Below are 16492 nucleotides of genomic sequence, written 5' to 3'. Positions count from 1 at the left end.
CCCTCGCGGAGCCCCGCTCGGCGGGACGGGAGGGGAGAGGCCGGCGGACGCGCGCCAAGCAGGGAGCGCGCGGCCCCGCGGCTGCCGTCCCCGGGGAGCGCGCGAGAGGCGGGCCGGAGAGCCGCCACTCCGTACTGGGGCAGAGCGCTAGAGGTCCGGGAGAGGGCCCCGCCGGGCACTCTTGCAGTACGCGGAAAATACCTCCTATTCTACACGTCGGTCACTTCCGAAGTGTGTTAGCTAGAAAACATTTGTTCCCGGACACAACAGCAATGTCACGAAGCGCGCTCTGACAAATACTTCCCTTGGTGATTCCCGACAAGAAAAGCCCTGCTGCCCAAACTGGCAGAATGCAAAGATGAAGAGCAGAGGTAAAGTATGCATCCTCCAACCTCACATTTTCCTCACTTTTTGCGATGCCACAGCAACACAGGTCTACATCAGATGAATTTTTGCACAACTACACGAAAGTTTCAAATGTAAAGTAATGAAAGGCTATGTCTATTTGACTGCATGGAGACACAACCTAATTACTTGCAATACCTAAAATACCTGCACGCAAAAAGTTTGTTTTAATGAACTGGCCTAGGTTGCTAACCGGCCTTGCGCTCCATACTGATAATGGCCAGGGCCAATGATTTATTCCAATTTCCTAAAGTAAATGCTGACTAAAATAGATTTATGGCTGATATTAAAATGGGCAGTAAGATATTTTACTAAACCAGAAGTTTAAAAAGTTTTTTCAGAAGGCCAGCTTTTTTCATACACAATTAAGGATTCTTAATGAAGCTTCAAAATGACTACCCAAATCAGTTAAATGATACTCATTACCTCTAAGTAATACACCATGATTAACAATACATGTGTACACACATAACTTTCTTAAGCTTCATACTTAAAATGCAAGATAGGGATGCTGATTTCTTAAATTATTTCTATTTCCTTAAAATGCTAGATTCCACCAAGTCTTGTCCCATTTCTAAACACTGCCCATGAACCTGCAAGTCTTAAGCCCAATAACAATTTGTGCATGAATCAACTGCATTTACAGGTATATGAAGTAGCTGCTAAGTGAAAGGACATTACCTTGTAATTTGACAGGAAAAGAATCCAGAGACAGTCTGTAAACCAATTAAACATAAACATCTGATGCACATTTTCTACTGAAAGAAAAGCAAGGGAAAGAAGAGAAAGGAAAACTTTAAGGTTCCCAAATCTACAAACAATTCTTACCATTAACTGCACTGTACAGTGATTTCACTTTATTATAAAGATCATAAGCTTCCTCCCCCCACAAATTCCTGGAGGGAAATAAATATTTTAGCAAGGTAATTATATACATGTGTGTATATATATATACATAGTTTTATTAAATTCTTTGAACTTTTTTAAAATGTCAGTTCCTATCCAAATAGTTCTCACTAATGAAAATCGCTAAAGGCAAAGAACAATGAACATGTGTGGGCCAGTGGTGGGCACAGGTAAAAAGAATAAAGGTCTTAGAGGTGGCTATACCACGGTGATGAAGGAGGACTGTGCACTAAAATATGACAGCTAATACACATGGATTTTCGCTGGCCACTAAAAGGAAAACTGGACTATTGTTGATATTTAGTACAAAGGCATAACTTGCTTTAGTTCATTGAGTCTTTGACTCTTTAGTTAAAATATCAATCAACAAAAATCTGAATGGTGGTAAAGAACAGACTCAGATTCCTTAAGCTATGGAGCGAGTCCTCAAAGTCAGAAAATCAACTCTGCAACATTCTGAATAGGCACTTATCTTACTGTTAATTGCCTTTAAGTTAACTGATATTGCCAATCAATATTATTAACTTTAAATTATCTTTTTTTTGCAGCTTGGCATATCTTTATTAAGGTAACATTAAAAGGAAATATTTCATACAAAACACCAGGGGGAAAAAATCACTTTAAAAATTCTAAATAGTTAAAACTAAGTTTGAAGGTAGATAGTAACATAGCCTCTACCATAGATAAGAAATGACATTATCTTTTGTGGGGGAAATTCCCTCTACAAATTTCCTCTTGGAAATTGGAGTGTGGTGTTTTCTAGACATTCTGGAGATAAGGAGAAATGTCTCTAATACCATAGGCAGTACACAACACATTACCACTGCACGCGGTACCCTTGCATTTCCTCCTGTTGACAATCCCATTGTTCCCAGCCTCAGGTACCACCTTCAGGAAAGCTACATCTTTCTGGAGACACTGACTGCCTCCTCTGGTGTCAGAGGTAGGAGAACTCACTACAGATATCTTCCTGTTGCATGGGCCTTATCTTCCTTGCCTAAGGTAGGATCTGCCAGGGAGTTCCTCGTTCCACACTTCTCTGCCTGTGTTTATAGACTTTCAGAGGTTCACTGTACCTCTTGAAGAGGTTGCTCCTTTCAAAAACAGTTCAATTTTTTTTGGCTGATTCTTCCCTGTCTGAAAGGCCAGAAGCTGCTCCCTCGCTATCTATCACCTATCACCCCTAGTTCTTCAGCACTCTATACCCCCCCCCGCAAAAAAAAAACCTCTTCTTTGTACTCAAATGCAAACCCTCAATTTATACGTGGGCTAACAAAAACATGTATCTGAAAGCAGGACACGGCAGAGTAAAATGAGTAAGAAAATTCACCAATAACCTGATCAAAATCATTAGAATTTATTAATGTGACATCCAAAATGGTAACTGTTAGAAATCTAAATTAAACTGTTTAATGTAAAAATAATGTAGCTGATTCCAACTCTTATGCAAAGTTTTTGTATTCTGTCTCAAAACAAACAGAAACCACCATATAAGGCCTAAATCAACCTAAAGAGTCTCCTTCATTTGATGAAAATTAACTTGAATTTTTATCACATTAAGCTACTCACAACTATTCTATCTGGTAACATCTCTTTTTAATGCCAATTACTGAATTCTCCATGCAGAAGTTAAATGAGGGTTAGGGATATAGCTCAGTGGTAAAATACTTGCCTAGCATGTGAGGACCTGGGTTCAAGCTCAAAATTTTTAAGATAAAGTTATAAACAACAATAGTAGCCGTGAGAGGCATATGTATGAATGCATGCATGCTGCACCAGCATGCATGGTTTCACAAACACGCACACACTCTCCAGAGATATTTAGTTGCTAATAAATATACTTAGGTTCGTAATTATACTTCAATCAGTCCCTCAATCAACAAAATCTACTTTGACAACTTACATTTACCTAAGATTGTATAACCTTGTTTTCAGCACCAACACCTGACTCAAAAACTAGTACTATTTCTGCTATGTAGGCACATCTGTCTTTGCAATTCAAAAAGTAACTCTCAGAGCACACTCGGAAAATATCTGTAACAATTCTGACTGAGACAGATGACCATAGCACATAACCTACGATCTTAAAATGTTCAAAGTCCACGAGTCCTCTTTGGAGACTATTTCCTAAACTATTTCCCAAAACTTTTATCTAGGAATGATAGCCTCCACAGTACATGTGATAATAGGCTACCTGCAAGCAAAACTTGTCTCGAGTGACATCTGAGACAGATTGGATCTCTCTTGACTTTAGTAGGCAGAATGCAGGTTGCCGAGCACAGCAGCACAGTACACAACTATGCAACTGCAATTATCTTTTCGTTAGTTTTCTTATGAATGCCATCCTAAAATGCATTTAAAAATTGGCTCTTCAAAGAACAGATTCGGTTCCTTTCATAATTTCTCCCTACAGTTTCATTCAGAGGCCCCATTTTATCTTTATGTTGCAAACTTGTGTTTATAATTCTTAATGCTGCTCATGTTTGTTTTATCTCATCCCAAAGTCTTGAAAGGGTTGGCCATTAGCAGTCCTACAACACCAGAACAGACAGTAATCATAATGTTCCTATTACATGAGGGAGTTCCCTTTTGCCCTCCCTTCGTCTCCAATTGTGCCCCTGCCTACCAGCATCACATCCGTCTTGTCTGCATTGAACCTCAACCAGTTGGTTCTTAACCACGTCCGAAACTCAGCCAGGCACTGGGAGAATCGAGCCACCACACCATCTGGATTAAAGGAAAGAAAGCCTCAGTTGGGACGAGAGAAACAGTGTTGCCACAAGCTCACCCCGTCTCACATTTTCAAAAGGATGCCTGATAACCAGGTCAACCTGGTTTCACCAAAAAGAAACAAAAAATTGAGTCCGGCAATTTGTAAGCAATGCTAAAGATTAAAAAGGAGACCAATAATTAGGTTTCCGTATTTCACCCAAGATGTATGAAAGGTTTAGTCAATTTCGGGTCATCTCAGTTAAGCGGACTCAGAAGCCTACCCAGTCTTAAAATTGCATAAATCTTCTGCAAAATTACAAACATTGAGGAGATTTAATCCAAGAAAACTGAAGCCCGGGAAGGAGGGAGTGACTTGCCCAAGGTCACACAGCGAGCAAGGACCAGAGATGGGCGTCAGGCCAGGAGCCTCTACATCACAAACTAGAAGAATAAGGCCACTCGCGGGGAGACAGGCACCATGCGCGGCTCGTTCCCTGCAATGCCATCTCCGAGTCTCTCGCCCACTGGATCCCTCCGACAATGGCAGGCTGACCCAGGTCGAGCCCACCACCTCAGGGGATGCTCTGCCAGAGAGCCCTCAACTGGCTGGGACAGCTGGGGAAAATCAGAGGCACAGAGGTGGAGCCACGGGGGAGTGGCTAGGAAGCCACACCCCTGCCGCGGAGCGAGGGCCAACCGAAAAGGGCGGAAGCTGGCCTGCCAGCCCGGCGAACTCACTCCGCAGCGTAGACCCGGCGTGCCGCGGAAGCAGCGAAGATAGGCGCCGCCGCCACCGCGAGGGCCGAAAGACCGGGCGGGGGAGGGGCGGCAGCTGCGCGTGCGCACCGGGCGGCAGTGCCTTCGAGCTGCCAGCCCCGCCCCGCAGACACTCGGGCAGCCCCGCCCCGGAAGTCAGGGGTCTTCCGGGCGGCGCTCTGCCGTGGGGGAGGGGAAGCGGAGGAAAGGGGACTGCGGGCGCCTCTGGAGCTTCGGTTCCCGGTGGAAGGATGGGGAGGATGGTTTGTGGAGGCTGCACTTACAGCCACCGCCGCTGCCGCCGCCTCCGCTGCTGCCGCCGCCGCCTGGAGACGCCCCATCCATCCGCCTGCAGCCGGGAGACTCACAGCCTGGGAGGGGCCTAGGGCCTGGGCCGCCCGCCTCCTCCGAGTCGTCGCCCGAGCTTCCTCCGGCTCCACCAACCCTCTGCCCTCCCCTCCGCCTCCGCCCTCCTCCTCCACCTCGAGCGTCCAGCCAACCGCGCGGCCGCTTCTTAACCCGGTCTCCTCGGTCGCCATGACGCCCGGCAAACATTCCCAAGCCGCTGATGCGGGCGGTTGGGGTCCGGGCACAGCAGAACCGCTAGGGAAGGGGCGCCGAGCCCTAGTCTGCGGGTCGCCACCATGTTCGGCTCTCCGACGACCACCCGCAAGCAGGCCAGCTTTGCCGCGTAAGTTCCGCACTAGATCCGTGGTCCATTCTTCTAGATCCCGGAGGCAGCCCCTCGGTTTGGAGAGGGGTTCCCAACGCATTCGATCTCGCGGAGCCCCCAGGCGGCTCCGGCTCCTTTGGCCTCGTTCTGTCTTTATAGAAGCTCCTTTTCTGTGCTCGGCCCCTGACTCCTTTGCTTCCAAGTGCTTTTGCTTGTAGTCTTTCCTTTGGTCTTTCAACTTCAAGCCTTCTTGCTGTGCTCGTGCTCCTTGGTTTCTCTGAGCAACCAAAGCTAATTTTAATATGTTTGCCAGCCGAGGATTTTTTTTTTCATCTCCTGTCAGCTTGTCTTAAGACTCTTAACCGCTTACAACATTCCGCTAAGCCAGAAGAAAAGCACAGAGGCGGACTCCTGTGACGTAGAGCTTGAAAGTGCTTCCTCGAAGGTCCACTAAAATGTTCCCCAATTCATGGTCGCACATTTCAGCCATTGGGTCATCTTCTCAAACCAGCCACATCTTTTCTTCATTGTTCTGCCGGTTAATCGTTTGTTGTTTGAACTCACTGAGAGTTCCTGGGAGAGAACCTTGTGTTCGCCCTGATTGTAGTACTCCGCCTTTATGCCATCATCCCCTTCACTAAAATGCTTTCCGATAGTCCGCGACAGTCAGTTTACACTTTTGTGATTAACTGACCATCACCAGCTCTGATCTAAGTGACCACTTACTGAGTTTGAAATGCTTCAGTTAGCGCCGGGACACCACTGATTCCCTACTCTTCGTTAGGTTCGTGGCTAGCTTTCTGCTTTTATCTTTATGTCTGTGTGTCTGTTCTTGTGCATATTTAGAGATATGGACTCACTGTGTAGCCCTGGCTGGCAGGGAACTGGACTGAAAAGGGCTGGGATTAAAGGCTTATGGTTTACCAATCTATCCATCTGTCCCTTACCTAAATATATGTTGTGGGGTCAGGTTGTTGCCCTGTGCCTTTCAAAGTCATGTGTACTCGCGACTCACAAGTTTTCATCTCCCTTCAAGATCTCTCTCAAGAAACTGACAAATGAAGCAGCTACACCTAGAAAGGAACCGACTACTCAAAATTCCTCTTCCATGTTGCATTTCATTCCCCTTTGTTTCCAGGATACAGTCATTCCCGTTTGAGTGAAGTACAGCCCTTGTAGTTCTGCATGCTGCTGTGGGATGAGGGCCGTTTTACTTTTTGAAGTAGCTGTACTATCTAAACCTAACACTTTCGTCCACGTCATTTCTATGTTGGAATAGCTGACGACCAATAGCCTCCGTGTGATAGTTTGTACATCTGCTTAGAACTTCCCCAACTCTTCCCTTGCCCTCTGCATGAGTGCTCCCGTTCTTCCAAGCCCCCATGGGATCTGGCTTTGGATTCTGCCAGTCCAGTATTACAGTAACACCCCCCCATCCCCACACACACCATGAACATTTCATTCCCATTTCTGGCCCTGGGAATTAGCTGTCCTTTGAAAGTTTATGTGTGATAATCTCAGGATTCACTCGTTTCTGTCAGATGTCTCCATAGTAAAATAATACTTTATTTCCCAGGATCAACCTCTTCCTTACTATGTGTTTCATAAAAAGTTTATCCCCATAAATAAAGATTTTTATTTTTGTGTGCTTCTGTAGTCTTTTATTACCTAGAATGAAGACTGTCTTTAACATACATTTGTTAACTGAACAAATGAGTAAAGGCATACACTACTGGGTTTTCTTGCCTAGTTTCTTTTTTGGCTTTAAAGAGATGTTAAAGTGAAATTAAGTTATGTAACTTAAAATGATATAACACTTGTTAATTCAAAACAAACATAAAAACATCTGTGACTTTTCATTTCAAAGGGGATAAGAAATGGTTTATTCTGGATCTTAATGTTGGGAGCTATGAACCCCCCAGATCTGGTAACATGGAATTCTGTAAGGATAGGTGTCTGCTACGAAGAGGATTTTCCAGGTGTTTTAAGAACATTACTTTCCATCCGCTTGGTGGGCTTATGGAGGTCAAATGGAAGTGAGCTGGTTCCCAGAAGGTTTTATCCTTTAAGCTGAAGTCTGCTTATTCTTCAGTAACCTGGCAGTTGTCATTTGCGTTCTCTGACCTCCGGTTGGCTCCAGGGTCCGTTCTCTTCAACTGTGATCTCTTTCTCTTCATTTCCAGTTTCCAGGGTACTTATTAGCCCTGTGATCTCCACTGTCTGATGGAACTGAAAAGGAAGGGTAGTTTAGCCTTTCTGTGAGATGAGAAGTTAGGCTTTACATGTTGGAGTGGAAACCGGAAGTAAGTCTATTTGTTCTTTAATTCTTCATTGTGGTGTGGAAATCACCAAAGGTTCTACAACCAGTGTCTCACTGCAGAAGGTGCTAAAAAGTTGGGGTGTGTAGCCCAATTGGTGAAGTACTTGCTTAGTGTGTGTGAGGTCCTGGCCTTGGTCCCCAGCACCACATAAACCAGGCATAATGATGCTCACTAGTAATTCCAGCACTTGGGAGCTAAACGCAGGAAGCTTTGAGGGTCATCCTCATCTTTATGGTGAGTTTGAGGCCAGCTTGGACTGGAGATTTTGGCTTCTTTTTAATGTTGCAGATTTTTTTTTTAATTTTTAAAATTTTTAATTATAGTTTTTTTTTTTTTTAAAAAAAGTCATACTTGCTGGGCATTGTGGCATATACCTTTAATCCCAGCATTCGAGAGCTAAATGGATCTTTGAAAATTCAACTCCAGCCTTGTCCAGAATAGCCAGAGCTACATTATGAGTCCCTCCCTGCCTAAAAAAAAAAAGAAAAAAGAAAAAAAAAGGAAGAAAGAGGAAAAAAATTAGGTAAAATCATAAATTTGGTGTGATTTCTTAATTTTCTTACCCTGAACCTCACTGGTCACTTGAATCTGTGGGTGCTTACCTAAAATGGCATCTCTGTGCACATCTGTCACTTAGCATTGCTGCCTTTACTTTCCCCTTGAAATCCACATTGCTCTGCATTCTTCAACTACTGGCAGATAGCTCCAGCAGGCAACTGTCACCTGTAATACCTCAACATGTCCACAGCAGCTCATTACTATGCTTCAGAAGTAAAAACTATATGTCCAAGAGTGGTGTTGCTGGTCTTGAGGTAAACTGATACCCAATTTTCTGAGAAACTGCCATACTGATTTCCAAAGTGGCTGTACAAGTTTGCACATCCACCAGCAGTGAAGGAGTGGTCCCCTTATTTTGTATCCTCTCCAGCATAAATTGTCATCAGTGTTTTTGATCTTGATCATTCTGATAGGTGTAAGATGGAATTTCAGAGTTGATTTGATTTGCATTTCTCCCATGACTAAGGATGTTGAACATTTTCTTAAGTGTTTTTTGGTCATTTGATATTATTCCTCTGTTGAGAAATCTCTGTTTAGCTTTACACCTCATTTTTTTAATCAGATTATTTGGTATTTTGATGTGTAGTTCCTTGAGTCCTTTGTGTAATATGGAGATCAGTCCCTCTGACAGATGTGGAGTTTGGGAAGATTTTTTTTATTTTTACATTTTTTATATTGCACAAACGTGTTTAATTTACCTGCACCCCAGCAGGTAAAACAGGCATTTCCCAACCCTCTTAACCACCTGGTCCCATTTAAGTGTCTGATCTGCTTATGAAAATAGTGATAACCCCTGACCCAGGGAGGGCTGTGGAGGCCACGCCCACACCACGCCCCACCACAAACTGGGCTGCTCCAGACAAAGAAGGACCTGCAAACCAGGCACTGCTTCCGTTTTTCTTTAGAAAGAATGTGTCCCGAGGGTCTCTGAATGCATTCACTTCCCTCATGGCATCTGGAGGCATCAAGAGTTCCAGTCTTCCCCATCTTCAGATGGCCATTCTCTACCTTTGGGCCCTGTAGTCTTGTGTACACGCCCACACTGTCATTTGATTTCTTCTTCAGCATGGCGTCTTCTGCCCGCCTCTGGCTGAAGAACACCACGGCCAAGGTCAGAGCATGGCATGAGGCAGAGGTGAACCAACACTGTGCCAGCTCCAGAACCAACAAGTTGCAGTTGGCATCTGCCAGAGCTCTACAGAGTAGGATGACCTCATTGTCCATCAGCCTATTGAAATTCAGGGCCAGACTTGGCAGGCTTTGATTGTTCTTGAAAGATGACATCATATATTTACAGCATGCTGAAGTCAAAGAACACTCCCTCAGCACCAGTCTCTGCAAAGGACACATGAAATGGCCCGGAGCATTCCAGATATGCCTCCATCCTGCATCCTTCAAGTCCTCCTCTGCCAGGCTCAGGTGGGTCAGCATCTTCCTGTGCCTGAGAGAGAAGGTGATTTCTTCACAAGAGGCCTCAGGTCACCATTCTCCAGCATCAGTTCCCTGAGGTAACTCTGCAGCAGGTGCTTCACCCCCAAAATATAAGGAGCTTGCTCTCAATAACAGTCTTCAGGTACGTGTTCCTTTGAAGACTGCTGGTAAGCTGAATCCAGTCTCTAAAGGTGGCCTCACAGTGCTTCAACTGTAACCTTTGCACTTTACACTGGGGCTTCTTCAGGGCAGTGGTGACTCCTGTATGAACAGGGCCTCCAGGACGCTGTCAGTCACCGACAGCACTTCCAGATCTTTATTTGTTTCAAACACGGAGCAGTTATCTTGCCACCAGCTGATGACGATCTTATTCTCTCAGCTGAGTGCCCTGGGAAGGATCTGCTGAGTCGGGCTGAAGCTCCTGGTGGAAGGCTCTTGACAGAGTCAGTTATACTTTCTTCAAACCTCGACAGTGCCTAAGACAAAACGCAGATAGCTGAAGGTCCTTCAGGCTCCTGAGTTTCAAAAAGACTTTCTGGTAGCTTTCCAGGGCACTGCAGACAAAGCTCTTCTCTGCGATTTTGGTCAGGCAAGGGAAGAGCTGGGAGCAGTCATAGCATCCATAGTCATTCAATGGGTTATCATGCTTATGGCCTTCAACTTGTTACCCAAGGCCAATCTGCACTGGAAGGACCTCATCACGATGCCAGCACACGCTTCATTTAAAAGACCAAATACGAAAAGCCCCATCTGAGTCTCACAGCTTTCTCTGGCTCTCGACATTGTGATCAGATTCTGCATGTTCACTTGGCTCAGTGGGTGATAATATACAATTCTTTAGGGGAAAAGGAGAACATAAAATGGCACCAAAAAAATCTTGGAAGATAAATAAGTCAAACACATAATGGTCTCTTTGGTCTTCTAGCTTTTGAAGAATGTTCACATGAGGGAAAGCGTCTATGGTGGCCTCATCCACCTTGACATGCTGAAAGTCCGTCTTATCAAACACTCTTCAGGTCCCATCCACCCTGGGCAGCCAGATGGCACACACCTTCCAATTGCTTTTGGTAATTACCACCGGAAAGTGTCTTACATGTGGTTGGGAACAGGGTAGCCAGGTACAACACACACACAGATGTTGCATTTGGACAAGCCTTTGTGAGATTTACCATTTTCTGCATTAGTTTTCTTAGACAATGGCACACTATCCAGCACACCACAGGAACCCGACACATGGACAATAGAATGGTGTTTTTCATGGCAAAATCCACAACTTGATTCCCTATCATTTTGCCTCTGAAATACAACCTGAGATAGTTGAGTGTTTCAGTCCTCCTAAATCCAGTCATGGTGACATGGGAGGGACGCTTGACTAAGAAGAGTTCAACTCCTCTCCAGGAGGTTGGTCTCACCATGGTCAGGAGTGTGGCTTCTGGAAGCATCCTTTTTGTTTAACATGCAGCTCAGGAGAACAGACCCAGGCAACATCTGGTTCCAGTCTTCCACCAGATCAGCTGGTCTTGTGATGAGGGAAGATGTGAGCTCCTCAAAGCCGTCCAACAGGAGCAGAAGTTGATCTGTCTGGATAAAATCTTAGACAAGAGCCTGAGACCTAAGCCCTTGGCCCTCAGTCAGCTCCGAGAAGCTGCGCTCTCCCACCCAGCTCAGCTCCCGGCAGTGGAAACAAAGCAAACTTGAATTTGTGCGGTAGAACTCGTTGTGCGCCCACATCAGCATCATCTTTCTGGCCAGCGTTGTTTGTCTGATACCAGGAATTCCATGGATGACCACTATCTTAGGTTGTGACTCCTGGGTAGAAAGAGACATGGCAAGATTGCCTTGTGGTCTCTCATATTGATGTGTTTCCAGGCCAGACGGCACTGTCCCACACAGGGAGGCTCTTTCCCATCACGTGCTGTCTGTACTCCTGTATTTTACCGCAGTCTTCTTTCGTCAGACTCAGCGGTGTTTTCCTTAGATGGGAGTCCTTTGGTTCCAAGGTAGGAAGAATGTCCTTTAACTCTTTCAGTAGCAGGGAACAAATCCTTCTCTGGTTCATTTTCTATAGGATTTCATGAGGCACATTCCAGGCCAGTGCTCCCGGAAGGGACTCTACTAAGAAACGAACCCTCTCTGCCCTATTGGCTCTGCTCAGCTGCTGCCAGGTGATCCTGAGAGTCTGGCAGGAGCTTCTTATCCATCAACAGCTTCTTGAAGATTTGTAGCTTCATCTTGCTTAAATAACTCATGTACACCATGACCCAATTATCACACAGGGAGGCAAGGGAGTGAGTGTGTCCAGGTTTGTGTAGAAGTAAGATCGCTAGAGTGGAAGGGTGTTGAGGCCTAGGTGGGATCTTTGGTTTACCTCACTCATCCTCATGCAAGGTGAACAACACTTCTGTGTCAGTGATAAATACAACTGAGCAGGAGAGAACAAACAAGACCCCTGAAATGGATCAGACTTCTAGGCTCCTTCTAGCAAAACACATCTTCCCCAGCAGACAGAACAAACCTTTCTTGGCTCCTTCCCAATCCCTTGCAGGCTCTGATCTTTTCCTGTTCTATAGACTGTCATTTTGTCTTGTTGGCATATACCAAAGAATGCACACACACTCCACAAGGACATTTGCTCAGCTATGTTCACAGTAGCATTATTGATAATATTCAGAGCCTAGAAACAATCTAGCTGCTCTCAACTGAAGGATGGATGCTCAGCGGTAAAAAAACAATGACATCTTGAAATTTGCAGGCAAATGGGCAGTACTAGAAAAAGCCATCCTGAGTGAGGGAACCCAGACCCAGAAAGACAAAAATAATATGTACTCACTCTTAAGTAATTAATAGACATAAAGCAAAGGACAACCAGCCTGTAGGCCACAACCCCAGAGAATGTAGGTAACAAAGAGGAACCTAAGACAGACAGACATGGGATTTCCTAGGAAGGGGGAAAAAAGACAAGAATTTCTGAGTAAATTGGGACCATGGAGGGCAAGGGGGAGGCTGAGAGGGTAGGGAGGAGGGTAAAAGGGAAATAGAGAAAAATGTATAGCACATCCAATCCAAACAATTAAAATGAGAAGGATTTAATAAAAATAAAGAAGTTAAAAGTACTCACTCTAGTTCTGTGAAGTATATATCTTAACTCAGTTTCCAGATAGGGAAAAACTTGGTTCAATTGATAAGTACCTACAAGCTATGGGATTAGTTTGGCATTTTTCTAATACAGCTTCATATATGTGTCTTGGAGTTTTAGTAAGAATTGAATTACAAAGTAATAGATCTAAAGTTTTTGAGTTTATAAGCATCACTCAAGTTCTATCAACTCTGTCAGTCACTCTGAGAGTACCAAATTTGTATTTATGGTGTGTACAAGAATACTTGAATTCTTCCCCAATAAATGTTTTTATTCTTTAAGAACTTGATGGAGTGTATTTTGGTCACACTCACCTCACTCTTCTCCTTCCCAGTTCAGCCTCCCTGTTCCCCTCAACTTTATGTCTTTTTAGTTTTTAATTTAATGACCTATTAAGTCTAATTTGTACTGTTCATACATTTCTGGATTTGGGGCCATCCACAGATTACAGTTGGTATAGGAGCCACATACTTAAAGAAACTCGACCCTCATGTATATACAAATGAAGCCAACTGCCCATAGCATCTCAGCTAGATTGTTGACTAGTTTGCTCTTTTGCAGGCAGTTATAGCTGCTCTAAGTTTATGAGTGCAGCAGTCCTGTGATGTCCAGAAGGCACAGTTTTGCTCCTCTCTCCCCTGTCTCTGGCTCTTACAGTCTTTCCACTTCCAATTGAGTCTCTGAGTCTTGGGGTTGCTATGTGATACAGATATCCAAGTTGTGACTGAGCACTAGACAGTCACTAATCTCTGCACTTGGACCAATTACGAACTTAGTTAACTGCCATCCATTGCATGAAGAAACATCTCTGATGAGGTCTGAGAACATCACTGACCCTGGTTCAGGCCTGGTCCTCGCCATCACTTGCACTGTTTAAACATGAGTCCTGGTTCAACTATTAATGGAAGGCACGAGGAGGCAATCATAGCAAAACCATGATAATGAAAGGACATATCCTTGTGGTGACTTCATTAAAGCTGAAGTTAGCATTATTCTCATCATTTAAGACTATCAAGCAGCTGGTGGTAGTAGCACAGTCCTTTAATCCCAGCACTCAGGAGTCAGAGGCAGATGAATCTCTGGGAGTTCGAGGCCAGCCTGATCTACAGCGCGTGTTCTAGGATAGCTAAGGCTACACAGACCCTGACTCAAAAAAAAAAAAAAAACTAAGCGAAAGAAAGAAAAAGCAAGATAGACTATCAAGCAAAATATTGAATATCTTAAACATTTACTAAAATATTTATTCATAAAGGGATTTTAAAAAATATAGAAAGTGGGGCTGGAGAGATGACTCAGAAGTTAAGGGTGCATGTTACTCCTACAGTGGACCTGGGCTCAGTTCCCAGCACCCACCTGGTGGCTCACAGCCATCCATCAAGAGACTCTGATATGCTCTTGATCTTTCTTCTGATCTCTGTGGGTAGAAGGCACACATGAGGCACACATATATACGTGGAGCCCAACACTCATAAAATAAATCTGAGCGAGAGATAGAGCACTTCAAAAGATGGGCCTGTGAGAAGACTTGGAGGGTAAAGAAAGAGGCGTGCTGCTAGCCTGATGGGCTGAGTTCACTCCCGGGGACCCTACGTGATGGGAAGAGAACCAGCTGTGGAAAGTTGTGCCCTGATCTCTGCAGGCATGCCATGGTGTGCATATACACACACAATGAATAATTTCTTAATGAGGGAAATTGTCGCTTATTTGAGATACTCATTTGTTAATGCACCCAAAGGTGAGTATCACCCTGTTTTCCTGAGGTCCATGTGGATACAGAAGTTTGATATGAGAAGTACAGATTTAATTCCTAAAGCATGAAGTACCTGGTAGTCTTTTTTCTCCAAGCAGAGTGGAATCTTAGATCTTTCCATTGATAAAGTCATCTGATTTTCTTCATCTTAGGAAAAATTCTATAGCCATTTAAAATTTTTTTTAGTTACCATATTTCCAAATCTCCTTTAACAGCATGTTATCCTTTTATAGGAATAGTTCATATAGTTTTTACTTAATTTTTTATAGGACATAAGTACTTACTTTATAATGAAAAAATGGATGTTTTCCAAAATGGATAGATCTTGGATGAGACCCAAAGCTTTAGTTAATTTGAAGAATTAGTGTCATTCGTTTACTTAATAGACAATTTTATAAATAGATTAAAATGTTGGTTCATTGAATTGAATTCCATGATCACTGTAATTTAGCAGGACTCCCTCAAGAGGGGATGATTCTTTTAAAAAGAATTATACTTACTGTTAAGGCAATGCTTATACAGCAAGTGAAAGCCTTACCCAATGGGAAAACAAAAATCTAATCACAAATTTTAAATGTCTCTTTTAGTAAAAGGAAAATAAAAATTATTTCTGTTCTAAATCAGTTTTTTTCTGAGATCATGACTAAGACAGTGCTTAAACTCTTAATGTAACAAAACCATCATGTGGTTATTTAATATCCTTTAACTATAACAGCTTAGTTATAAGTGTGTTCATTTTTTATGAACCTTTCTGTAACCCACTAGTGTTCTGGGGCTGTCCATTTGCATTTTGAAATACCATCACTTTAAGACAAAATCATCACTCAGTACTTTCTCACAAGAAAGCGTTTTCCTGTGTCTATAGCCTTAATCAAAAATTAAGGCTAAATTAAGGCTACTGACTTACTTGATTTCTCTGTCTTATTTCCTTTAAGGTAAATGTATTTAATGCAACAAGGGGGCTTGACACAGATTCAGTTCAGGACTGCCAACACATGATTCTTGTGCCAACAATTTAGCCCATTTTTTTTTTAGAGGTTTAAATCCTGTTGTAACAGATACTTAGAAACTTTTTGTTTAAAATTGTTTACTTTTTATTGGTCTCATAAGACAACCAGAACAAGTTAAGTTTGAGGCATCTTTCCTTACTTTCCAGCTAGCTGCATGCCTGTTACTTAGGGAGAGCTGAAAGCAGAGGGAGAGAGAAGCCATCCGCCTGTGCTTTGAGTAGCAAGTCTCAAGTCTTTTTTGAGACTATTATCCCTTGGAAAAGCTGGGAAACCAAACTTGACAGGAAAATCAGGAAGTCCCAACTAGGGCTGTTCAATTTTACCCCTTAGCATAACCATCTTGGTTAAATCTCCTTTTTTGATCCTTGCCTTTACTCTAACTCCGGTCATGCCATAAGCAGAAAGGCATTTGAGATTTTTTAGCAGCTATAATTTATTTAAAATATTAGAAACTAATTTGCCATCAAGTAAATGATGAGGACAATAAGCACACATGGGTAGCACATACATAATCATACATAAAGATGGATTTGAGAACCAGATCTTATGGCTTTCATTTAGATCAGCAGTTCTCAACCTGTGGGCTGTGACTTCTTTGAGGGTTGAACAGCCCTCTCACAGGGGTCACAATTCAGATGTCCTACATATCCTATATTTACATTATGATTCATAATAGCAGATTACAGTTATGAAGTAACAATGAAAATAATTTTATGGTTGGGGGTCACCACAACACGAGGAACTGTATTCGAGTCACAGCATTAGGAAGGCTGAGACCTGCTGATTTGGATAATCATATGTAATTCTTTTTTTTATATATTTATTTATTTATTA

General features: G+C 43.3%; 2 protein-coding genes across 13 annotated transcripts in view; one reads left to right on the top strand and one right to left on the bottom strand.

The window, feature by feature from the left end:
• Mier1 (MIER1 transcriptional regulator) overlaps nt 1-5426 on the bottom strand; it is a 51897-nt gene extending 46471 nt beyond the window's left edge. For 2 of the 8 annotated variants that reach the window (XM_026782116.1, XM_026782111.1), the window contains exons 1-3: nt 5064-5426; nt 3938-4038; nt 1087-1160 (exon numbers count right to left, since the gene is read on the bottom strand). In XM_026782116.1, coding sequence (XP_026637917.1) covers nt 1087-1160; nt 3938-4038; nt 5064-5334 — 446 coding nt within the window. In that variant the 5' untranslated portion in view covers nt 5335-5426. Of the gene's footprint in view, nt 1-1086; nt 1164-3937; nt 4039-4761; nt 4795-5063 lie in introns of those variants that run through there. The other 6 variants (XM_026782112.1, XM_005353485.3, XM_026782114.1 and 3 more) reach the window with 6 other exon arrangements.
• Nucleotides 5331-16492, top strand: part of Wdr78 (WD repeat domain 78) — a 70536-nt gene continuing 59374 nt past the window's right edge. For 3 of the 5 annotated variants that reach the window (XR_003377399.1, XM_026782109.1, XM_026782108.1), the window contains exons 1-2: nt 5424-5470; nt 9397-11762. Coding sequence is in view for 3 of the 5 variants with exons in the window: in XM_026782109.1 (XP_026637910.1) it covers nt 11620-11762 (143 nt within the window). In the remaining 2 variants the exon portion in view is untranslated. Of the gene's footprint in view, nt 5471-9396; nt 11763-16492 lie in introns of all 5 variants that reach the window. The other 2 variants (XM_005353482.3, XM_026782110.1) reach the window with 2 other exon arrangements.

Source organism: Microtus ochrogaster, chromosome 10 (assembly GCF_000317375.1).
Source record: "Microtus ochrogaster isolate Prairie Vole_2 chromosome 10, MicOch1.0, whole genome shotgun sequence".
In the NCBI taxonomy this organism is placed as follows: domain Eukaryota; kingdom Metazoa; phylum Chordata; class Mammalia; order Rodentia; family Cricetidae; genus Microtus; species Microtus ochrogaster.
This window is presented reverse-complemented; position numbering and strand designations above follow the sequence as displayed.